Below are 26,302 nucleotides of genomic sequence, written 5' to 3'. Positions count from 1 at the left end.
TAACTTTCTAATGGGTTCACAAGGAAATGCCACCTGCTGAGATGCAATAAGGAAATTGCTTGCAGCTTATAACATTAAGCGAGCAATAGGACTATTAAGAAGTCCATTTTTTTTGCACAGGCTGCTTCATTATAAATTTGTCATTGTAGTTGAAATATTTAGTTGAATTAAATGTCTCGTGGAAAATAACCACTTGTATTACAGCTACACACTCAGTTTGTTTTTCATCACTTCAGAGAATTACTATTCTCAGGAGAACAAGCGGCTTGTCGTCAATCATGCATGGAGTGTAAAACCAGAGGAACATGTTTTGAAGAGCACATGAGACACTCCCCTAAAGATAAGCAATCAGTCATCTGTGTACATAATGAGGTAAGAACAGATCATGTGGCTGGCTGGCTTTTTATGCGACACCTTTGATAAATATACACAATGCACTTATTTCAGTTTACACTTAGAAACATTATTTAAAATGCATTAAATTAGATTAGTTTGTGCCCTCTAACCTACATCCTTCACTTGTATATAAACAAAGCCACTGTCATTCTCACAAAATATATCTTCAAAATAATGCAAGACTACTATATTTCAATCTAAAATGTTTGGGGGTTTTTTTCAGTGGAAAAATCATCTACAATTATATAAAATATTTTATGATGTTTATTGTTCTCAGTTTATGCCTTTTTTGCAAGGTGATTTTCAAAACTATTACAGTAATTAAATTTTTTTCACATTTAAAATGATTCAAAACATTTTGTTCTAGTCATTTTCTTTGCGCAACATTATTGTTCCTGTTGTCTTTTGATTTTACAGCTCTTGAAGTAATTTGTCTGTCCTCACCTTGGCCGCTGCTCTTGGCTCAGAGAGATACAGGGTCTTTGTTCTGAAGGACTGTGTCCCAGGGCTGTCCACCCTACACTGCTCCTGAAGTATGCTGCAGCTGTAACCTCCCCTTGCTCCTGAAGCCACCAGCTGTACAAAGATATCAGCCAGGTCATCCACAGCTGACTCCAAACCCAAGCAAACAATGGCCGTCTATTAGTCCTTCATGAACACACTCACTCCTTCCAGTTGTCAAGTGGGTTTGTGGTTCCGTTACGCACATACTTCAACTTCACAGTATATAGACAAAATATTGTTGTAAAACGGTCATCTGACTATTACTAAGTGGTGTTTTATTTACCTAGTTTTTCCAAAGTGTCAGTGTATAAATGAGCCTGTTTTACCACACAACTTCTCATCTAAAACCACTTCATTTAAATGAACACTCCACCGTTTTTTGAAATAGGGTTTATTCACAGTGTCCTCTACATTAAAATAGTTTGGCAAAAGCATTTTTTTTTCAAAGTGTATGCATTGTCTTAGTTTGGCAGCGCCGATGCTAGCTTAGCTTAGCATAATGAATGGAATCCTATGTTGCCAAGTAGCACGTCATGAGTAAAAGTGATTCTTAAGACAAAAAACAAAACACAAAACCTAATTACTTCTTGTGGCCTCCCAGACAGCAAACTGACATTGAATCAACGTGGAAACGACGTCTCTCATGACATTGAAACAACGTTGATTTGCTCATCGAATTAACATTGAACCAACGTCAGACGCGGCATTCTTCAAAGCTAAATGAAAATCGAAAATTGGTTTGCTTTCATAACGTTGAAACAACGCGTTGATTTCACGTTGATTTTCCGTTAGTTTTGAAAGAATGACGCGTCTGACGTTGGTTCAACGTTAATTCGATGAGCAAAACAATGTCAGATCAACGTTGTTTCGATGTCACATTTCCACGTTGATTCAATGTCAGTTTGCTATCTGGGCTGTGTATTCACAACGAGTACAAATAGCATTTCAAATTAAGACTAGGCGATTAAATAATCGCCTAGTCTTAATTTGAAATGATTGTGAATACTCGATGTGAACACAGTCCACAAGTAGTAATTAGGTTTGTTTTTTTTTTGTTTGTTTTTTTTAATCACTTTTACTCACGACATGCTACTTGCAACATAGGTTTCCATTCATTATGCTAAGCTAAGCTAGTGTCGGCACTGCCAAACTAAGACAATGCATGCACTTTGAAAAAAAAAATGCTTTTGCCAAACTATTTTAATGTAGGGGACACTGTGAATAAGCCCTATTTCAAAAAACGGTGGAGTGTTCCTTTTAAGACATTTTATTCTTCACACACTTTTACTTTTGACAATAACACCCTTTAAACTTATTGCATCTTCTGTTTGTGCACTCGTACTCCAACACCTCAGTGAACTGACCAGAGAAATTTCATAGAGGTGTAAAGTTTTGCAACAATGGTCAACTTATACACCTGAAGGTCATTAGAAATGAGGTCATGTTTAACCTTTGGATGTGGGGGAGGGTAGGCGCAGAGACAAAGTCCATCAAAGATTCACTGTGGGTGTCTTTCAGAGACCCTCATAGATGAATCAGGCTCAAATCTAACTGATGTGAAGTAAATGAAAGATTTAGTAAAAAGAAGCTCAAACTGAGGAAAATGTTTCAGCAATAGACTTTATTTTAAACCAGTGTCATGGTTGATTTTTTAACAATAATGAAAGTGAGGCTGTGAGGGATAGATTAATCTCTTCAAGGTTGAATTGTTATTTAATGTGTTTTTTTTGGATTGTTCTGCTGATGAATCACTGCAAACATATTTTCCCAAGAAATTTGTGTACACAATAAAAATGGAAAATTATGTGTCCAAGGAGAATTATACAGCTTTTTACAGCGGATGTCATTAAAAACACGGTATCCCTCACAGCCTCTATGGCCATAAGTGGGTTTTGAAAAGAAAATTACCAATATAAGAGCTGTAGGATAAATTTCATATATATATATATATATATATATATATGGCAGTGAAGAGCTGCGCTCTCAGTTTTCTGATTTTGGATGTGTCACCTGCACAAAGGTGAAGAACAACTGGAGATTGGGTTACGTTTTTGTGACCTAATTCCTCAATAGACGATGCCATTATAGCTATTTCATTTATGAATGGCTTTATTGTCTGCAACCTGCCATTGAAGTTTGCTTTCTCCTAGAGAGCAACTCTATCGCTAATGCTGAAAAAAAAAAAAAATGATAAGAAAACTCTTTCCCGGTGCAAGAAGAAAAACTTGGGCCTAGTAACAACAAACCACTCAATATAAGAAAATCCTTAGTTATAATTATAAAATTAATAAGCTCTTAACAACCACCTGTTGAAGCTTATATATTGAAGAAAAAAAAATCTGAAACCAATCCCTTCTGATGCTGCAAAAAAGAACCCTATAGGCTACCCTGCTGCTAAAAAAGAAAGAATTCTGAACCTTTTCCTGGCTACAAAAAAAAAAAAAAAAAAAAAAAAAAGCTATTTTGCTCAGCATTTTAAAAGGCTCAGATTTGGGTCTGTTTTTAAATGTAAACACATGGAAGTGAAGTTGCTGATTCAGCAGGAACCCAGCATGATTTACTGCAGGTAAGTTTGCAGAGATGTTGCGAGACGCTCTGAAATACAGAATGACAGTGTTATTTAGATGTTGGAAAACGGTTCATAGTTCCTGTCAATATTTTACAGTTTAAAGACTCTTCACTAAAGTTCAGTCATTCTGAGAGTCTGTAATGAGAGACAGCTGTTGAAGTGTTATGGGATACTTTGCTCAGTCGTATCTATTGTTCGGTGCACTCCGTTTCGTTTCTTTTCTCTTTCAAATTTTTCCACATTTAAAGAAGTAAATGGTTTTGTAAAACATGTTTAAGGTCATGTACACTTGAAGGAGATAAAAACTTCAGTGATATCAGTATCCTAATAAAAGCTGGATTATTTTACACGGACCAGGTTGCATGGGGCCCAGCGGCGTTGAGATCACATGATCGGCTTCCAGAGGTGGACAAAGTCCACAACTTGAAAGTACAGATACTAGTGGTCAAGTAAAAGTTGTAAGGACTGATTTTTACTGAAGTATAGAAGTAGCCTACTAGATTTTAAAAGTACTATCGAAAGTAAATGTCAATGCATTGTTTTATTATTGTTGTATGTAATACTTTTTGCCTCTGAATGCCTGCCCACCGTCATATCAATATCAAATTTAATTTTAGAACACATTTCTTGTGGGATTGAATGTGAGATTGAATAAGTGCACTCAATAATGTCCACAATGGTTCCCTCAAATAGTGCCCTATTTAAAGTTTTTTGGCTTTTAGTATGAATATGTTAGCCTTACTGTCTATAAGCAAGTGTGCTCCAAAACAATGACAAAATTCGCTTTTGGAACACTATTTTGATTTTGGAACAAATTGATTATGGCTGATCGTGAAAAGTGCATTTCAGAAATCAGCACAACATAAATAATACAATTGCTGAGTGCATCTTTAACCACATCATTTTCCAAATGTTTCCAAATTCACCAACATGTTCAAAATTGTTGTCCTTATCCCTGAAGCATGTTTTATTAGAAACCTTTTTTTTATCCAGTTAACACGTCGGAAGGCATTTTATTTATTTTTATTATCATTTTTTTTCACACATTTACAAAATATAGTTTTAGAAAAATAGATTTTAAAAACCTGATATAGTTTACCATTTTTAAATGAAAATAGCCAGAAGCTAGCATGGCATTAAAACAAGCAAACCACAGCAATTAATTTGATGTCAATGTAAATCGAACTTTATTTAAAAATAACACATGATGGTACCAAAATGTGACTTTATTAAACCTTTATGCATAGATTTTGGAGTAGCATCACACAAAATTCAACTATGACTTATTTTACCTAATAGGTCACAACAAAACAATAAGCTATGAAAGGTGGTGCATTACAGTAATTTTCCAAATGTAAGGGTTGATCTTAGCATGATACAAAAAAAACCCCAAAAAAACAGGCAAAATATTCCTATGGTAAAATCATTGTAATGCAGAACTCAAATTGCTTATTCCCTTCACAACACATCTACAACAGTAATATGTTAAAAGACATCAATCTTCAATTAAGTTCACATCACCAACAAATTATCATTAATTATAGCTCATTATAACATGACTCAGTCGCTATTAATTTTAGTCCAGACCATGCAATCTTTTATTCATTTAATTCCAGTTATCATCATCACACTGCAGGAAAATTGGAGATATTAGATCTTATAAACCTGATGACATCTTGTTATGTAATACTTTACATTTTCTTAATGTAAGAATGAACACATTTTGAAAGAAAAGAATACAAACACTTTCTATAAGCACTTATGACACGTTACCCAACAGGTTACAGGAAAAAAAAGAACCTTTGAAAAACAAGTTGAACTGCACCCCCTCACATTTGACATGAGACAAACAAAAACATCATAAAACACACTTTTTTCAATACAATTTGTTCATCCCTTTACAGAAAAATACAGAGAAAATAATACTTTTTCTTTTTGCCAATTATGTATGTTGGAAGAAACAGAGTGGATTTCACAGATTGTACCAGCTGAAACAGTTCCTTCAAGCATTGGTGAGAAACAGAGAGTCCCTATCGAGAGAGATCATTCTTCAGTTTGCTCTCCAGAATGTCTTGAATTTTACAGAGGTTCTCTTCTTGTTGACCCAGTGCTTCAAGTATGATTCCCATGGGTGATTTCTTGAGTCCAGCACTCTCCATCTTATTCTCCAGTTTGTTTTTCATGTTCCGTAGGCGAAGCGATGCATGTGCAAAAATCACTGAAACGAAAAATGACAGAGCACTTTAAACCTCCAGATGGTCGGTTGCATGTCAAAAACGTTTAAATGACAATAGTTTTTAATAAACTGCTGTGATTTTTTTTCTTTTCACAACTTAGGAATGCCTAATCCCTAATGCATTCCATCTAATTTCCATTGAAAGAAACATTTGAAATGAACTTTTTTTCCTCCTTTCATTTTCGCTAACAATAGATCTATGGTGATGATACATTTCTTAAGAAACTTACACAGAAGTGGGAGTTTGATTCCAAGCAGGAATACCATAACTCCACCGAAGAGCGACATAAGGAAGTAGCTCACGACCATCACCAGGAAAACAAACAAGGTAGGGTTCTCCTTCTTGAAATTTTTAATGATTGCCTTGTTCTCCCCTGCCCACACAGAGCCGACGAAGACAGAAGTGACCACTATTGCTCCTGTGAACATGCTCACGGGGTTCATCAACCTGTGGACAGAGAATTGAATGGTGACAGCACATTATTGAGGCCAAAACTGTGGTGATTATACTACAGTTCACTAGTGTTATTTTTCAGTTCAGTTACTTTTTCAACTAATGCTTCAATGTCTCCTTTAAAATAAGCATTGTACACATTTAATATTCCCTTAGTTCTCACAAAACGCTCAATTAAATTTGTCCTGCCTTCTAGCTTTGTGAGAATACAAGCATACGTCAATGGTGACACCTAATGGCTATTAAGTGTAAACACAAAATATTGCTGACAAAAGGAGGCATTTCCATGTTGGTCTGAAAAGAAATAAAACAACGAATAAACTTGTCAGTTAAATAATAAACTGAACTTTAATACATTAAAATAGACAGCCACTTTATTACTGTGAAATGAGTTGTTAAATACTGGCCTTTGCTCATGGTGTCATGTGATTACACCTTAAGTTCATTCTTAGCAACTAACTATAATAATAGAGCCAAACCACAATCTCCCAGACATTACACTGGCATTCATCTTACAAAAACAGCTGCCCACATATCACTAACAATCTACGAACTATATTTAGGAAGAAATTACTTCATGTTCTAATTTTGACAGGAGGGGAATTTTTTTTACCGTAATATCAGGGGGGGGATATGGATATTTGTTAGGAGTTTAACGTAGCTTATTTTTTCAGCACGACATGAAATTTCCTTTCAAAACAGTACAGAAGTTTACCAATGGTGGTTTCATGATATCAACTGAAATATTGCAAATTTCATGTACTGATGTAGCATGTCAAGATGGTATCCAAAAAAAAAATCGGAATTATCATATTAGCCTACCATTAAAAAAACGCATTTAAAGTTAAGTTTATCAGAACATGAGAATTTACCATAGATTTACAGTTAAGTGTTTCGCGATACTTTCTGTAATGCGATAGTGTTGACATATCCAAGACAAGTTCGAATTAAATAACGTTACTTGAAATATTATAATAGTCTAATAGTAAGAAATATCTGTTTAGAGTTAAATACAATATGCTCGATCAAATTAAAGAACAAGACTAACGTTACTGGACTTACCCTACAAGCACGAATACAATGATTGCCACCACCAGATAGTTTGTTTGATAATAGAGGAGGTTGCTGACCACTCTGTTGTTCCATTTTGCCAAATCTCGCGTGTCTGGTTTGGCAAAGCGCTCCGAGCCTGGATAGAAATCATCCCAGCCTCTCAAAGGGGCGATCTCCACTTTAGCCATTAAAACCGAATAACCGGATACACTCAAGATACACTGGCAGCTGCTCACAGCTTATGCACTTCCTCACTCTCGCGATGCGCTTTGGCTTTAAATGGGCGGTTACTTCAAGTGTAAACAAACCATCATGTTTGAACATTCAGGACTTAATGCAATCATCGCAAATCATTATATGTCTGATCTCATGCTAATCGCATACAGTTTACGGTTATGTATTGTCTGATTTAATTAACAAGTAAATTTAATTCGCGAACGAACGATTCTCCTGAGTCGGATCTTTTAAATGAATGATTCAGCTGAACCAGGAATCGTTTTTTCGTGGTTGATATATCCGATTCGTGATAAACCGACAAACCTTGAGTGAGTGAGCTCAAGATAAGAATTTGTGCTGTATTGATTTAAAGCTATTCTACTCACTGTTCATCATTCAACAAAAAACTGTTCTCTTGATGAAAAGAAACAATACCTCCTGATAATCTCCTTATGGTAATTTATTTATTGCTTTAGGTGTTTTATTTTTAGCAGACTATCCCTGATCTTGCTTGCAAATATATTTTAGTGCCTTATTGCTTCAATTCAAGTGTCTTAACTTGTTTTCTATCTTTGTTGTATCCCCAAATATGCTCAATAAAAAGTTAAGGGAAAAAAATTGTAGTTTACGTGGGACTTGACTGATAAACATTCAAATTTTCTGCCAAGAGATGTAAATAGATTTTATATTACTAAAGGCAGCATGTTGGCTGGGAGCATAAAAAAATGGAAATAAACCATTTTCATTGGTTGGTAGTGTTATTACGTACCTATCCCGGAAACGTATATCACATGACCACGCCCCTTTGCGAATATCTGTCATGGCTGCTCACGGTAGAAGTAAAACGAGTAAAACTATGGATATGCTAAAATAGCATCTGTTGCTTTCCTCGGGTGAATAAATATGAAGTATTTTATGTTACGTTTGAGACATTTATAGCTCCTTTTAGTAACTGCCTTTGTTGTCTTTAGGTATGTGGGCTAAATTATTCCTTAGCCCCAGGTTTATCAACCGAGTTCATCTCACGTGGAGTCACAGATCATTGATCACAATGCAACTGAAAACTAAAGAGTTCGAGTCTCTATTTACCGACGGGCTGGTTGGTCTAGCTGGTAAGCTTACTTTATCTTAACCCATCATCACCCCGTCCCTTTCTTTCTTTTCTTTTTTTTTTTAACTGCAGTGGTGATATACCCACTTCATCATTCTTACTTTGATATGAACTAGCGAGAAGTTGGACACTCTTACTCATTTTTTCACATTTTAGAATAATAAAGTCACCAAAACAAAAGTATTTTGCATGTTATGAGGTACATTCAGTCAGACGTGTCAACTTGAATGGTTACCATTCATGTTCAATGCTGTTTACTTTTATACTACCAAGGAACATGTCCAAAAAAGCATTGTCTTTATTACGATATATAGAAATATTTGAAAAGAACCAGTTTGAGCTGAGGATTGCAGGAGGGGCGGTGCGGGACCTTCTGTCAGGGAACCGGCCCGAAGATGTAGATTTTGCCACCACAGCCACTCCAGAGGAAATGAAGAGCATGTTCCAGACAGCAGGAGTCAGGATGATAAACAATAAAGGAGAGAAACATGGGACCATTACTGCCAGGGTAAGGTGAAAAATTGTATATATATATTCCTCAAACATTTTACGTTTTGCTAAACCTCTTACACAGTTATTATACTTTTTTGCAGTGGGTTTAGGTGATCAATTTTGGTTTGTGAGAATTTTCCACATTAAAATTAGTTAAAGTCATGACTACAAACTGAAACATGCCACTTTATACATTATGCAGCTTCATAACGAGAACTTTGAAGTGACCACTTTGCGAGTGGATGTGCAGACAGATGGGCGGCATGCAGAGGTGGAGTTTACCACTGACTGGCAGAAGGATGCAGAGCGCAGAGATCTCACCATCAACTCCATGTTTCTTGGTAAAACAGAAGGAGTTCCCAATGAGACATTTCACCTCGCAATTTAATTAATGAATTTCTCATTAATTTGATGTTGACTTTCTCAGGATTTGGAATTGTGTTTTTACAGGGCTGGATGGGACTCTATATGATTATTTCAAAGGACACGAGGACCTCAAGAACAGGAAAGTAAAGTTTGTCGGCAGTGCCTCACTACGGATCCAAGAGGACTACCTTCGAATTTTGAGATATTTCAGGTAATTATGCACTATTACAGTAATTTGACCAAAAGAATTTGAATGAAATGCATGTTTAGAATTATATGAAGGTGAATAAATTATTACAGAGTTAATCTTTATATCTTCGGTAGATTCTATGGGCGGGTGGCTGCTGAGCCTGGGCAACATGAATCTGAGACTCTGAATGCAATAAGAGAGAATGCCAAAGGATTGGCTGTTATCTCAGGTGAGAGGATCTGGGTGGAGCTGAAGAAGATGCTGGTTGGAAACCATGCTGGCCACCTCCTGGAGCTTGTCTATGAGTTGGGCCTAGCCCAGTACACAGGTGAGAAACTGAGAAATACAGATATTTGTTAGGAATTGTGCCTGGACACTACATACAGTATACAGTGATGATTAATGACCTGCCTCTATCTATCTATTTCTATCTATCTATCCCAAATCAAGAAAAGTTGGGACATTTTTTTAAAATGCAATAACAAAAAGATTTTCAATATTTTCACTGAACAACTTAATTTTATTTTGTTAATATAATCAAATTTAGATTTTGATGGCAACAGAACACTCTTGTACCTTCACACGCATGCAAGTCACCCGTGCCATTTGCACTGATGCACCTGCTGATGAAATAATGAATTCTGGTTCATTTCGTCTTTGGGATTGAACTCAATGTCCATTTCCCCCCAAAGCAAGCTGAAACGTGGATTCATCTGACCATTTCCACTGTGATTTGGATCATTGGAGATCAGCTCGGGCCTCGTCGGCATCTCTGCTTGAACTTATGTATTGATTTTCCAAAAATCAATTTTCCAAAGAACTCCCGAGCCCATGTGGCTATATTAAACAGAGTAGCATGGTGGTTTCTCATGCAATGCCACCTGGGTCCTCAAAGGTCATGTACATTCAACAGCTGTTTCTTGCCTTGCACTACATGTACTACAAGATTTCCCTGGATTCCCCTGGATTGAAGTCTTTTCACAATATTATGTATGGTAGATGGTGAAAGACCTAAATTCTTTGCAGTCTTGCATTGAGAAATGTGATTTTTGAATTGTTTGACAATTTTCTCTTGATATTTGGCACAAAGTGATGAACCATGACCTATCTTTGCTTGCAAAGATTGAGAGTCACGACACCCTCACCGATTACCGTATCGTGGACTATTTCAAAAGAGATTAACTTGGATTTTCTAGAAGCTTTCCACTTTTATTTTGCCTCTGTTCCAAGTCTAGTCTACTGTCTAGCTGCCATCAAAATGTGTTTATATTTACAAAATACAATAGATTTAATGTTGGACTTAATATATAAAAGTTCAATATTTTTTGCAAATATTCTGACTTGCTGTGTGTTTCCCTGCAGGTCTTCCAGCAGATGGCAATGTTGGAGAGATGAAGCAGGTCTGGCAGAGGGCTCACGACAGCTCTCCTAAACCCATGACTATCCTGGCTGCTCTGTTCCGAAGCCAGGAGGATGTGGAGAAACTGGATCTGCGACTGAAGCTGTCCAGAGAAGAGAAAAACCTGGGCCTGTTCCTGGTCAAACACAGACAAGATCTCGTTAAGGGACAGGATCAACATGACAGCATGAAACCATACACAGATTTCATAATTGATGTATGTACATTTCTTCCCTGGGTTCCCTCTCTAATGTTTACTACCAAAAAAATCAGTTGTTGTACATTGATTTATTCCTTTTAAAGCATTTTCACATTCAAAACACATATGTGTCACTCAAACAGTAAGAACACTTTAGACACACTTTATCCCCATAATCATTAAGACTCATTCGCAAAGGCCCAGTGACTCATATTCTGCTTACTAGTTTTACTTTTACGCATTTCATTCCTGATTTTGTTATACTATTATATTATGCATTGATATTTTTAATTAGCTTTTAATTTTTTAGAAATTGAGTTTAAATCTATTTAGATCTATTAAATCTGTTTAGTTTAAATTTTTCTGTTTATTTTAGTGTTTTACGTTTTTTTTTACATTTTTTTTTTTCATTTAATATTTTTATTTTATTTCATATTCATTTATTTCAGTTACGGCAAACGATTTTTAATAGTTTTGGTTAATTACAACGCTGATTTTTTTCAGATCTTTATTTCCACATTACATAGTTTTTATTTATTATAAAAAAATATGTATAAATAGCGATGCTATATACTATATAATAACTATTTTAATATTATATATACTTTTATACTATGGTCTGTCTGAATACTCTATGCTGATTGGCTGGAAGGTGTGCAATAAAACCTTTTAATGTACAGGAAGTTTAATCACCGGTCTATATTAATGCGCTGTTTTCATTTAAGCGTGGACACACATACAGAACGTCACTCACGCTGCGCACACAGAAACATTCAGGAGCACAGAAACTTATCAGCGCTGCCCCGTGACTTTTATTAATAAAATAGCTTGGCTGAATCTCGCTACATTATATTTCTGAAGTATCACAGCGCCGTTGTTAATAGAGAGAGAGAGAGACACTGAACCGACGCATGTACGCTACTTCCTCTTTGATTATTAATTCAGACGAATGCTATAATTCATTCAAATAAATGTTATCTTAAGCACTACTTTACCTCTATGTCTTCAAAGCAGGCAGAGTGCTAGATCTAATGAGCTGTAACTGACGGAAATAACCATCAATTTTACCCTTCCAGTCAAATAGTGTGCTTCAAACATCAATAACAGCTTTAAGCTTTGCTTCTGGCGGTACTTTGCCTCCACAAAATCGTTTAATGCACTGCTAGCCATGGATTATCCCTTACATATAAATATATAAATATACAATGAACATATAAAAATATATCAATTTTTTTCCCCCTCCATTGCAGTCTCGAGAGCCAGAAACGCAGAGTAAAGTGCTGGAGCTTCTGAAGTATCAGGGAGAATATAAACTTTTAGATGAGCTGAGACGGTGGTCCATCCCCCGCTTCCCGGTGAATGGGCATGACCTACGCAAGCTGGGCATTACCTCGGGTAAAGAGATTGGCACCATCCTTCTGGAGCTTAGGGACACGTGGAAGAAGAGCCGCTATCAGATGAGCAAAGATGAACTTCTGGCCACTCTCAGCAGATCCTGATGTCAGATAAGGAAACACACTAATGTCAGAAGTGCTACTGACTTTGCATGCATGTTCTATAATGCATTATGAGTCTGTGTACAGAAGGTGCACCTCCATAGTGTCAACGAATAGTGTGGAGGGACCATCAGGTCTGCATGGGGCACTTATAAACCCTTATTATTTTTGTCCTGTGGCTTTGCAGAATCAATGCTACCAAAAGCTGAGGAATATCTATGGTGTTGCTATCTGTGCAATTTGTAATGGCTATGTTTTTGGGAACATGCAGAAAATGTCTTGGAGTATCAAAGCGATCTTAGAATGTTAAACATCATAAACACTTCCCTATCGTTTTCCTTTTATAAATGATGATTTATTTTGACATAATATCGTTCATTTATTCATTAATATACTTGGTTTGAACAAGGATGCGTCTAAATTGAATGACACAATGCAGTTTCATTTCAGATTAGTTTTTTTGATGTGGGATTTGTCCCTTTCAGAAGAGTGAAGTGGTGTAATTAGTGAACTGTAATTATTATAGAAAAGAAAGTAATTTAACTGTCCTCGAGAGATAACATCTTCTCATTTATGAAGCCGTAGCCATGGTTTCATTATGAGAAAAAATGATATTCCTTTTGTCAACAGTTTATAGTTATTAGATGGTTATGTAACCAACTCTCAAGGTGTTTACTTTAAAATAAAGTAGCACACGTATTACGTATTACAGTGTCGAGGTGTCTTGCTTTAAGTCCATGGATTGTAATCTGTAATGGTTTGATATATACATCTCGGGTGGGCGATATGACCAAAACCTTAAATCACGATACAAGTAATTTTATTTCACTATAATGATATATATCACAATATAGTTATTTTTGCTTTAAATAAGGTTTTTATGATATCAAAATGTATTGATCCCAATTAAATTATGTATAATTTGTATTATACATATTTGTATTAATAATATGTATAATCACCGTTTTCAATATAACAAAAAACTAATACTAGCCTAAGTAAAAATAATCTCAAACTTACTGAAGCCAAACCGTGATAAGGAAAGAACAAAGAAATGAATTACAAGCATATAGGAAAACAAACTACAATAGAGCAAAGACACAAATGAGCACTACCCATAAGCTTTTGTGACAACGTTGCAAGGCAAAATAATAGTTCAAAATCTCTAACGTTTGACAAATTTTTTACCGGTTCATCATGTCTACTGGTACATCTGTGTTGGGATCAATTTGAACCCTATTTGAATTTCAACTGTTTAAAACACTGTTAACTATTTTTGAAATGTAGTGAATATTTTTTCATTTAGGGTCTTTTAATATGCATGCAAAGTTACATCCCAGATGTGTTTTTGGAAAGGCTTCACAAATTTTGGTACATTTGTGTCTGTTGGGGTAATATTGACCCCCTAAAATATCAACATTTTAAAAACAGCTCACTAGAAACACGTTATTGTAGCTTGTCAAACAATAAAATATGGAATGCATGAACGAATGACATTTTAAGACTCAAAGTTTACTCTAAATTGAAGATTTATTTGTTTTTATTGTACAGACAATGTATGCTTTTTGGTTATTCGTTGTTTTGGATCTCAGTTACTACTGAAAACCCCATTTTATCCGTGTAAGGGTTTAAGAATCAATCGACTGAGAAAGCTACTATTTATACTTGTAGTTATTTGCACCTCAGTGAGTGTGCCAATAGTCACCACAAGTAGTCATAACAAAATCGTCTTTATTTATTTAGTTTATTCAGCAAAATTTTTAACATCAATAATGTAGGGTCAAACTGACCCTAAACACAATATGAATAGCTAATACAATAGAAATAAATGGGTATTATTCAATTTCTCACATAATTTCTGTTTTATGTTAGTCTCTGGAGGTTTTTTGTTTTTCTGTTTTTCATAGTGACGATTTTTGGCAAACTGCATGGAAACAAGAGTAAAATCAGACTCGATATATTTTGAAGACTTATTTATAAAGTGAAACTGTCTTAGAGTGAGTGTCTTTGTCTTCATATTTTCATCATGCAGATTTCTGAATGCCATTTTGTGTTGATGAGTAGTTTTGAATGAAGGACCCACCCTCCATCCCATTCAGTAGACCCAGGTATAAAACCTCAAGTCTTTACTCACACGCGCAGACGCGTGACTGACAGTCGTGCACAGGGTTAATTGGACCGCAGGTTCTGAACTTGAATTATTTTTAAGACTCTACAAATATTAAGATAATGTCTCTCTTCACAATTAACTTAACCAATTTAACTTTAGAGATGGAAGTCACTGGAGATGATGAACCCCGGAACGAGCGCTTGGCTCAAATCGAGATCGCGCTGCTGAGCGTCATCTTTCTCTGCGCATCATCTCTGAACTTCGGTCTGCTGCTGCTTCTGTGGAGGAAGAGACAGCAGGTGTCCAGGATGCGTGTGTTTGTGACCCATCTCTGCTTGGCAGACCTGGTGGTCGCTTTCTTCCAGGTGTGCCCTCAGCTGATGTGGGACATAACTGACCGTTTCATCGGTCCTGATCTCGTATGTCGTGTGGTCAAGTATCTACAGATCGTCGGCATGTTTGCCTCCACTTACCTGATAGTTGTGATGACGGTGGACCGTTATCAGGCGATCTGCAACCCCATGGTGACTTTCCAGAGGAGGCGCGCGCGCTGGAACGTGCCCGTGTGCGTCGCGTGGCTTGCGTCGTTTGTCTTCAGCGTCCCGCAACTGTTTATTTTCTCCAGGGTTGAAATCGCCCCGGGTGTCTACGACTGCTGGGCCGAGTTTATTCAGCCGTGGGGACCGAAAGCGTATGTGACGTGGACGACACTGGTGATATTTCTGGTGCCCATCGTAACTGTGATGGTGTGCCAGGTGCGCATCTGCCGCGCGCTCCAGACAAACCTGTACCTGAAGACGCTTCAGCAACAGCAGCAGGGAGGTGATGGTCTCCCGAACTGTCTTTCCTCCAGAGCCAGCAACGTGGTGTTTGTGTCCAAGTCTCGGATTAGGACCGTGAAGATGACAGTGGTGATCGTGCTCGCCTACACCGTGTGCTGGGCTCCGTTCTTCACCGTGCAGCTCTGGTCTGTGTGGGACACCGACGCTCCGACTGAGAGTAAGAGAAATTCTTCTAGCAATGACGTTTTGGTCATTACGTGTTTATAAATTACAAATGCTATCTTAATATAAAGGTTAAAATGCTCGATAATAGTTGTCTACAAGAATAGGGTGTGACAGGTTGATTTTGGAAATAAAAGTGAATACAAATATTTCTACAGTTGTCAATAACCATGCAGTTTTAGAGCCATTTTTTGTATTTAAGTGTTTTAGTATGTTTTATAATTTTAAAAGAAGTATCTTAGATTTTCACCAAGGCTGCATTTTTTTGTTTGTTCATAAATTCAGTAAACATAGTAGCTGATAGTGGCTAATATTGTCAAATATTATTTTAAAATAACTGTTTTCTGAAGGATCATGTGACCCTGAAGAGTAACAGCTGCTGAAAATTCAGCTTTGCCATCTAAGAAATAAATGATATTTTAAAATGTATTCAAATAATGATATAATAATTGCTATTTCACAATATTAGCCTTCTGTTTTGAATAACACTTTATTATATTCATTTTATGATAACAATACAGATCGTTTCAAAGCAACTTTACAGAAAATGCATGTTTCTACATTACAATTTAATTTGTTATCATAGATTATATTGTCCATATGAAGTATAGAGTTCTAAGGTACAATAAATCATGTAGTTAGCTAGCATCATGTAATTTAAGCAAAAAACATGATATTATTAAAGCAATATTAGTTGTGATGTAATGATTATATATATAATTTGTCAGATTCAGAGTGAACATCATCTGAAGTCCTCGCAGGGGTTGGCTATATTATATAATTACATGATGTATTGACTTCTCACATTAAAATTGTTTAAATTTGCCTACTTATGGAGATGTCACCCCTTGTAACTTTTTAATTGGTTAAGATGATGGAAGATGTTCCAACTTACCCCATGTTGCACTCCACACTCTTCCTTACGTGTAACACACAGCACTGCTAAATCATGTTTAAGGGCATTTATTGAGAATGTTATCCAATGTAATTACTTGTATCTAACCAATAATATTATCAATTGTATTTTTCAGCTGCAATCTTCACCATCCTCATGTTGCTAGCCAGTCTGAACAGTGTTGCCAATCCATGTATCTACCTGCTTTTCACTGTGAAGTTCCCCAAACTGTTGCAAACTCTCCTGTGCATGAAACACACAGACATGAAGGTGCCGCTGCCTGAGGAGACTACGATGGTCAGCTCTCTGTATTTGAGCTTTAAAAACTCTGACACGCAGTGAAAAAGAAACAACACTACAAACATTCTTTGAAGTACCATGTAAATTGTACATTAATGTGCTAAGTGTTCAGTACCATATACTGTAAATGTCAAAGTACCATGATTTTACCATCTGACATGATCACTGTACCATGCTACTAGCACATTACATTTATGTAAAGATAAAAATGAAACCCGCTTGACTCATTGGAGTCTCCATGTACTGAAGCATTTCAAACAATGTTCAACACCAATTATGCCCCCATTTACCTTCCCCTCTTATAGTATGTTGTTCTATCATTTCTTTTAACTGTACATAACAAGCAGGAAAATTGCTCAGTGTGTGCTGTCCTAATCATAATCAAAATAATGTACAAAACATAGTGTCTTTAAATACTGACAAAAATATCCATTTGACTATTAGTGTAGTGGGTGATGTTATTAAAATGCCTGTACAGAACATTCTCACTGTTGTCAATAAAGTGCTTTAAAAATGAAATATTTGGCATTGAAATCAGTTCTTACATGAAGTATACACAGCCAAGGCGTCACCTTTGACCATGCTTCAATATTTGACGCTTTAGGCGATCCTACGGCGTCATTTAACTGACGCTAAAGGAAAGCGTCATTTAGATGACGCGGGTAGGTTTAGGTCTGGGGTAGGGGTTACACGCGATCCTAGGGCGTCATTTAACTGACGCTAAAGGGCGCCTGGTCAAAAATGCTTCCCAAGGTGTCAGTTAGGTGAGAATGCGTTGAAAGATATGTTTATTTTTATAAAGGTATGTATGTTTTACATTACGCCTCAACGGACTAACAAAATAAATAATTGTTGGGAGAAACAAATGTATTACTAACAGGTTACAGTTTAGTTGTTTTTTGTTTTTTTTGAGCTTGAGTCAGTGTATGATAAGAACTTTATATTTCTCAGGACAGGGTTTCTGTATGTCTGTGGAAAATTTGAGAAAAAAATAAATATGTATAATTAAAAATATCAAATCTTAATTTGTGTTATTTTAGTATTATTGAGATAGTATATTATATTCATATTTTAATTTTGTTTTTCTTTTTAATTTTAGTTAAAGTTTTAATAATTGTGTTCTATTTTTGTCATTTTGAATGTGTTTTTGGTCTATATTTTATTTCTAAATATGGTTTATTATTATTTTTAATTTAAATTTAGTACATCAACTTAGCTGTATTTTGTGGAAGAACATTGTTTTGGTTGTGCTTTAACACTGCATGACTGTGAACATGACCCTTCACAATAGACAATACTTTGCAACAAACTCTTTAAGACAACTATGGCAATTCATGTGTTTAATAAAATACCTTACACACCTGTTGAGTAGTAAAAATCTCTCTGTTGCTTTTACAAATTTTCAAATCCCTGAATTCTTGCCATCTCAAAAAGCAAAGCTACTGTCGATCCTCATTTTATTACAAGCTCGGTCACGTTCTCTTTATGCCAGCAGACTCTCCACTGTTCAGCGTTTTTTTTAAAATTCAAGTGATTCCCCGAGGTTGGAGATTTAGCATGCTACATGTCAAACTTTCTCGCTCATTGTGAGAAATTGATCAAATTGATATATTTAATTATATCAAGTGCTGTGAGAAAAGGCTATATAAATCTCCACCTCCAACATCCTCACACGCAATATAGCCTAGCTGAGACTCCTCCTTTATGTGTGCAGATGTGACATAATGACTCAATATAGCCTACTAGCCGAGACTCCGAATTTATGTGTACAGATGTGACGAAATGACGCAAAGATATGCTTGAATCTCCTGTGGAAATCCACCATACCACTGGAATTAAAACAAGCTTACCACTTCGAATAGAGCGGCAAGCAGTTTTGAACACTGGCTGATTATGTATTGTTTTCAAATAAGTATTTTGGATCATTTTTAACCCCCCCAAAAAAGCTACGGACTGCAGTTTTAAGAGTCTTAACTACCTAAATTTACATCTGTTTGCCTGTTTAGTTCTCCTCTATCTCTCAAGGAACCACATGAGCGGGTTGAGCCAAACCTTAATGCATTTTATAAGGCCCTCTGATAATTAATTTTGGAATTGTTAATCCCCCATTATGTTTTGAACGCCTTATTCCTGATTAATTTACGAATCGTATTTGTGCCAAAACCTTTTAGGGGCAGTTAAGGGAATCATGGAACTAAGAAAATTGAATCGCGGGAAAACATTTATTTCAACACTCTCCACCTCATGTAATGATAGTGGCATCGAGGTCCATTTTTTATGATCTTGTTCCGGTTTGAATTTGTAGATAGTTTGTAGATTGTAGAAGGTATAACATAGAGGGATGAATGAACAACAATGCCCAAGTAACTAATTGACGATTGTGTGGAGATATTCAGTCTAACCTTTTCAGCCACACTATGGAAGCAAAGAGGATTTATCCCAATTTATTTGAACATACTGAACTTTACAAATATCTCCAGTCTCTGGGGAAATGAAGCTTGAAGATCCAACACAGTAAAATATCATTCACATAGAGAGACATGTTGTTTGTAAGGATTAACTGAAATTGAACAAACATTTTCCTGCCTTATCAGTTGGGCTATTGAAAGTGTTTTTTGTGTACCTTAATTGTTTTTTGCTTTATGTGGGGAAAAAACACAGGTAGGCTAATAGGCCTATTTAATTTTGGAAACAAGTTGTCAATAACGCATTATTTTTTTTTTATGTCTTTTGTAGTCTTATATAATCCAGACTCTAAAAACAGCATGTGCAGAATGTTCCCATAGGGACAATCACTTCTAGGCTCCAAAATGGAGAAGCGATTTACAATTTATGTGAGAGCAGCATGAGGCACGTGTGCTGCACAACTGCTCCTGTACCGTTTTCTCTGTGTGACTCATGGATCATGTCTGCTGGGATTTCAGACCTTGGATGAAAATATGAGAAAGGGTTTCCTGTGGTTTGTTCAATAAAATGTTTCCTCCATATTGATGGTTAGTGTGACAATTGCAAGTCCTACCTAATGTCTGCAGTAGAGCTGATCTCGATTCAAACACGCACGCAATCTTATGTCTAAATGACAATGATTCATCTAAGTCCGTCACAGCAAACAAGATCTGTGCTGCATGGTGTTGCCACTGAGCCAGAGAGAGCAGTTGTCATATGAAAAAGCTTCACAAAACAGTAGGCAATTTCAACCGCACAGTATCATTGTTTCTGTGACAATCATTCAAATCATCACAAGTACTGGTAAAAACGTTTAGTTTGGATATTAAAACTAGAAATTAAATTGTTTTAAATCTAACAGTTTATGCACAACAATAAAGGCTACCATTTGGATAAGAATAAAAAGATATTCTTTGAGAATAAAAATAAACACACACATATACACAGTATATATATATATATATACAGTGGGGGACGTGTCCCCCCCCCCCCCCCCCCCACATTTTAAAAAATGTAAATTTGTCCCCCGCACTTTTTCATAGGGGAAAAGTGTTCACGACATGTTGAGGTTTTCTCGAGCCAATGTGTATTACAATGTGATACAGATTTAAAATTCAAAGAGAAAAGATCGCCTATCTACTGTATCTACACGTGACTTGTTGCCATGGTAATCAGTCACTCGCGCTCGTGCATCACCACACGCCCGTGCTCGCACCCGCACAGAATCTATCGTCGAAGGTCGAAAGGAATTCAAAACGGCGAAAAACACTTCACACTTTTTTTTCGCAAAAAAGTCAAGAACTGTAAGTTGTAATGTGGTATCCGAATTTGGTTGCTCATTGTCATTGATGAATAACTTTGCCTAATTTTCTGCCATTATCTAACTTATTTGCTTGAATCATGCAGTGTTGTACTTGTAACATGTGTAGGCCTACATGATGTTTACCATATAATAAGGTAACACTTTACAATTAGATTAAAAAAGTTTGTAGACAAACGTTAAGTTTTCTTTAAAAAGCCTAACCAGAAAGTTTGAAGAAGTTTTAAAAGCATGAAGTTTGAATGTTTTCAAAATGAATTATAGTTTTGGTTAAGTAAGACAGACAGACAGACAGACAGACAGATAGATAGATAGATAGATAGATAGATAGATAGATAGATAGATAGATAGATAGATAGATAGATAGATGGATAGATGGATAGATAAAAAAGGTATAATGCTTGACATTCTGTCCCCCTCACTTTTGAAATGATTGCTACGCCCCTGTATATATATATATATATATATATATATATATATATATATATATATATATATATATATATATATATATACACATTTTTAATAAAGTATTGCGAAAAAGCATTTGTTCATTTGTAAATCTTCCATCAAATCCACTTCTACATAATTCAATTTTAAATACACAAAATATTAGCTTTGCTTTTAACCCCTTTTTTTGTTCTTTTCACTTCGAATGAGCTTCGGTATTGAACTTTAACACTGGAGGTAAATATAGTTACTCAATGACACATTTGCCAGATTTTTTTCTTTGCAGTGATTACAATAGCACAACATTTGTGTTAAAAAATTAGTGTTTGAGTGTTGAATCATTGAAATGTTGTTGAAAGTGTTTAACTCAGAATGCAGCTGTTGTTTCTTTTAGCTCTCCTGAAATAATTGATGTTTTATTAACAAGGTTCGGGAGGAACACATTCTAATCAACAATCCAGTCATTCCAACCAGCTGTGAGTAATCAGTAATCAACAGGTCCACTCAATCAACATTAGTAAAGCCTATAAATATACACAGTCGACTCACCCTAGTTCTTGACAGTTTTCAGCATCCCTCCGCCACCCATCTCCTCACACTTGTCTGATTATTTTCCTAAACAGAGATATGAGTACTCTGGGTTTGTGTAACCCCTCACACCCGGGTCCTCCGGCGTGAGAGTCAGGCGCTCTAGCAAGGAGGCTAAAGACTGCAGCCCCTAGCGTCTGTCGCTAGAGCGCCTATTGAGATCGGGGAGTGAGGTTTACTCGCACAGCAACTACTAGCTGGCCTCCGTTACACTCACCCCCCTAAACCTCACTCTCATCCGGGTCACGGCACCAATGTAACCCCTCACACCCGGGTCCTCCGGCGTGAGAGTCAGGCGCTCTAGCAAGGAGGCTAAAGACTGCAGCCCCTAGCGTCTGTCGCTAGAGCGCCTATTGAGATCGGGGAGTGAGGTTTACTCGCACAGCAACTACTAGCTGGCCTCCGTTACATTTGGGCCCAATTTCTGAGCTCGGAGCCCTCTCCCGCAAACAGCACGCCAAATATGCATCCACGGGAATTCGTACGAATTTTACGAGGTGGCTAATTCGTAACAATTCGTACGACCTCACTAGTACGAATTAGTACGATTTTGCTAAATCGTACATATTTTACGAATTAGCCAATTCGTATGAATTCGTATGAATGACCTACCCCTGACCCCGCCCCTAAACATAACCGTCACGTGGTTAAAGACAAATCGTACAAATTATCTTCACTTGTGATTTTCAGAACACAAACAAAACACAAAGAACAAATTAGACGCTTGCTGTGTTTGAAGAGATAGAAAAGTATTTTGAGATGTACTATCGAGAATAACCAGACTGGAACAAACCTATTGTAAAAGGAAACCACTGGAGGTAAGTGTATATGAGAACCCAAGTGCAGTTTATTTATAAATATAACAAGATCGAAACGTAACCATGATGTGGCATGAATTTTAAAAACATGAACATAACACTTACCAACAGTGGTTACAGGGAAACAAAACTTGACCAAGATGATGACATGCAATATACCTTGACGAATCGTTTGTAATTCGCATTCTACATTCGCGGTTCTACGTCACTAGAACTGTTGTATGTTGTCCACCCGCGAACAACTTGACCAGCCAACAACAGTTCAACGCAGGATTCACAAAACGCCCTAAAATAGCATAATAGGGAAGCCACAATCTAAACTAAAATTTGATTCATCGCATAGCCCTATTGCTGCTGAATTGTTTTTTCAAATGCATCACCAAGCATGAAAGACACATAGGCTATGATTTGGCCAGTCAGCACAGCCATCTAATAGGCAGAATTTGCACAACATATTACCGGGACATAAAAGAATCCCAATCTCTACTATTCGCTTGAAAAGTAGATTTTGGACGTCTTCAAGACCAATCACAATATAAAATTGTCAGATTGCCCATCCCTAACTAACAATATCACATTCAATGGATGAGGTGATTAATGATGTAAACACTGATCCAGAAATTAAAATCATTAAAATCCTAAAACCAATGGCTTTGGTTCAAGGTTCTGTACCCTTTGATTTAAAGTGTGTCAGTGAAGATGGACCTCAAAACTACTTTTGTTCAGAGGAGAATTTTAACAATCAGTCTCTGTTCTGACAGACAGTAAGAGCAGAAACTGGGTTCTTCTGTGATGCGTCTTACATAAAACTCCAACACTTTGCAACTGCAGGTCAAAAGCATGGATGTGAGACATTTGTGCAAAGATTTGCTACACGTGCCCTCTGAGTATCTGAAAAAAAAAAAAATAGTTTGACTGCATCCATAATGCTGTTTATATTAAGTCAAGTCAACTTTATTTATATAGCACTTTTTACAATACAGATTGTTTCAAAGTAGCTTTACAGTGGTAACAGGAAAATAATGCAACACACTTAGTTTCTAGAAGAAAACAGTGTCATAGTCCAGCTTAAGTAAGTTCAGTGATGGGTCATTTTTGTTGTAAAAAAGTTAATAATTTAGTTAATTTATATAGCCGCTCTCTAGAAAACAATGATGTTGTTATACCTTTCACTGTGAAGATCTAAACATATTTAGATATACAGGGAATTGCAATGGAAGACGATTTTGATATATCAACAGACAACATTGAATTTTTTTTTTTTGGCAACCGCGAGAGATCACTTCCGGCGCTTTCCGACACTTGCGCAGACCGAAGCGCCCGTGGCCTCAAATCTCAAATCACTTGGACGTGGCTGTGGTTGGTAAAAACGATATAAATACTGTTCGTTTTCTCACACAAACCGCTCGTTTTGTGTCTTAGGTCATCAAAGTGTACTTACATTTATGAGTCATTAAATTATGTTTAATTCGGACTTCTCTGTGCATGCTCTTTGAGGTGGTGACCATATACCTGCATTATATGACTGACAGAATAGAGCGGTTTGATCTAAAAACATCAAAATTTAAAAGACTGTGGAAACAAAGACACCTACATCTTGGATGCCCTTGAGATATAGCTAACATATAAAAAATTAATTTCGAAGTGAACTATCCCTTTAAAATACAGCCCAACATGCATATCAACTTATTCTATCACTAACCAGTCTACTACTCTAACTAACACTCTAATGAGAGTTAGTAGATGTAGGTACAAAATTACTTAGTCAACAGAATGTGTTTAAGAGACCATCAAAATGATGTGAAACCCCCTTATTATCTTAGAAATCATATTTTTGCTATAAACAAGACAAACATTTCAGTAAAATTGTATTTCGGGCAAGCGGAATAAAAAAAAAAGTGTGTGGCCTTACAGAGGAAGTGAGACGGAAATAGGTTTTGTGGATAAAAAGATCTGATGTGTTCATAATAAGACTTTGATGCCTGCTGAAACCATTAGGTCTGGTCGTCATGGTATATCAGAGGCTTTCAAAGAAAAGGATCAATGAATGCTTTGAAATATCCATACAAGCACTGAATGTTGGCCCTCATGATGTATTAATCCACTGATGCAGGAGGAGACAAGGTAGCATTCAAAATTATGTGTGTCAAGTGATCTCTGCTATTATTTTTGATAACATGTGTTTAATATTTAATGATGAAAGACCATGCATAGTCCCCATGTTCAATTGACAATTTGTTTTGGTCAATTTATCTATGAAAGGTTTTATCTATAATAAAAATAACAAACAACAAAATCACTAAAACTTAAATGACTATTTCAAACTTACTAAAAAATAGTAGGTTATCTCAGTGATATTAAAATAGCACGAATTGGGAATGAACGTGAAAGAGCCTGTATGGTTGAAAGCATTGAGGTAAATTACACTATTTAGACAATGAATATAGCAAAACGTCCTCGAAAGAAATCCACTAAATTTATTAACTTCATTTGTTTTTTTAAAACTGTTTGACCCTGCAAGGTCATATAGTCCCACTCCATCTTCATAATTTCCTCTCTTGAGCCCTATATGTGCGTGACAAAAGCCTGAGTATTAATGCATTTTGATCTAATTAATGATTTTATCATCTATGACACGTCACGTGTGTAAAGCACAAGATACTGTAGATGCTGATTTCTTCTCTCCACATTTCACTCTCAAGTCTGAACCCAAAGGACAAAGCAAATGTAACCAGAGTGATCTTTTCTATTTTATGCCACACTCTGAAAGTAGGACACCAAAGCACCTCTTAGAACAGTGTATTTGGGTTTAAAGTAGTGCTCTCTAAATTCATAAGCATGTTGTCTTCCCTTCATAACCGCCCACATATTAATATCCAAATCATCAAAGCCTTCTGGTTGAACATATCTTCCACAGGACTAAATAAACAACTAAATGCACTGACCATACATTCACGTGCATGTGCCACATACTTGATGTACTTCCTCCCATTAGAAAGAACCTCTGAAAGGTTTGAGTAATCTCACTCTTTGTGAATGCTTATCCACGTGAGTCTTTTACTGCATGTTGGATCTGAGACAGAAAGGGTTAGTTCATTTTCTTTTAAGATATAGATGAAAGGAGTGAGTGGCTCATATACTAAACCACTTAAAAGAAGGAGCAAGAGCAGTCATTTTTACGAAATAGAGATAATAGGAAAGATAATAGGGATGTTAATAATTTTTTTTATTAATTTTCTGTAATATGGTGTTGTATAAAAGTTTGTCAATGTCAAGTTCGCAGTCAACCACAACGCACTCTACCACAACGTGCCTTGAGATTCAGCAGGTGCATGAGCATTACAATATAACGATTGCAACATCTGACTTGCTTGAAAATTTTTAAGAGAATTGTCTTATATAATTGCAAAATACTTTCACGTTATTCATTTTTTTCTAGTCATATAAAATATGTTTACAAGCTGATTACAAGTCATAAAATGTAATTGAAAAGTTTTTCTCAGCTTTTTGCTCAGAATGTTGCTTTTTTTATGAAACTTGCCCATATTTTATTTTATTTTTTTTATTCATTCATTTAGCTGACGCCTTTATCCAAAGCGACTTAAAATTACTATACATGTCAGAGGTTGCACGCCTCTGGAGCAACTAAGGGTTAAGTGTCTTGCTCAGGGACACATTGGTGTCTCACAA

General features: G+C 36.2%; 3 protein-coding genes across 4 annotated transcripts; 2 read left to right on the top strand and 1 right to left on the bottom strand.

The window, feature by feature from the left end:
- Positions 1-5,062: 5,062 nt before the first annotated feature.
- arl6ip5a (ARF like GTPase 6 interacting protein 5a) lies at positions 5,063-7,467 on the bottom strand. Its single transcript, XM_039689245.2, has 3 exons — positions 7,222-7,467; positions 5,936-6,153; positions 5,063-5,687 (listed from the first exon to the last, which is right to left on the bottom strand). The coding sequence occupies exons 1-3, from the start codon at positions 7,398-7,400 to the stop codon at positions 5,500-5,502; spliced, it is 585 nt and encodes a 194-aa protein (XP_039545179.1). The 5' UTR covers positions 7,401-7,467; the 3' UTR covers positions 5,063-5,499.
- Positions 7,468-8,188: 721 nt separating this feature from the next.
- trnt1 (tRNA nucleotidyl transferase, CCA-adding, 1) lies at positions 8,189-12,832 on the top strand. Its single transcript, XM_039689242.2, has 8 exons — positions 8,189-8,321; positions 8,400-8,540; positions 8,854-9,047; positions 9,234-9,372; positions 9,482-9,608; positions 9,722-9,915; positions 10,950-11,203; positions 12,436-12,832. The coding sequence occupies exons 2-8, from the start codon at positions 8,402-8,404 to the stop codon at positions 12,682-12,684; spliced, it is 1,296 nt and encodes a 431-aa protein (XP_039545176.2). The 5' UTR covers positions 8,189-8,321; positions 8,400-8,401; the 3' UTR covers positions 12,685-12,832.
- A 1,818-nt stretch (positions 12,833-14,650) lies between these two features.
- avpr2b.1 (arginine vasopressin receptor 2b, tandem duplicate, 1) lies at positions 14,651-17,499 on the top strand. 2 transcript variants are annotated; one of them, XM_039689244.2, is made up of 3 exons: positions 14,651-14,789; positions 14,951-15,790; positions 16,827-17,499. In XM_039689244.2, the coding sequence occupies exons 2-3, from the start codon at positions 14,953-14,955 to the stop codon at positions 17,030-17,032; spliced, it is 1,044 nt and encodes a 347-aa protein (XP_039545178.1). In that variant the 5' UTR covers positions 14,651-14,789; positions 14,951-14,952; the 3' UTR covers positions 17,033-17,499. The 2 variants fall into 2 exon arrangements, with proteins under 2 accessions (XP_039545178.1, XP_039545177.1); XM_039689243.2 differs by having other exon boundaries at positions 14,774-15,790.
- Positions 17,500-26,302: the final 8,803 nt, after the last annotated feature.

The sequence above is a fragment of the Pimephales promelas genome, chromosome 8 (assembly GCF_988280905.1).
Source record: "Pimephales promelas chromosome 8, fPimPro1.hap1.1, whole genome shotgun sequence".
Classification (NCBI taxonomy): Eukaryota; Metazoa; Chordata; class Actinopteri; order Cypriniformes; family Leuciscidae; genus Pimephales; species Pimephales promelas.
Note: the sequence above shows the minus strand (reverse complement) of the source record. Positions and strands in the feature narration are given on the sequence as shown.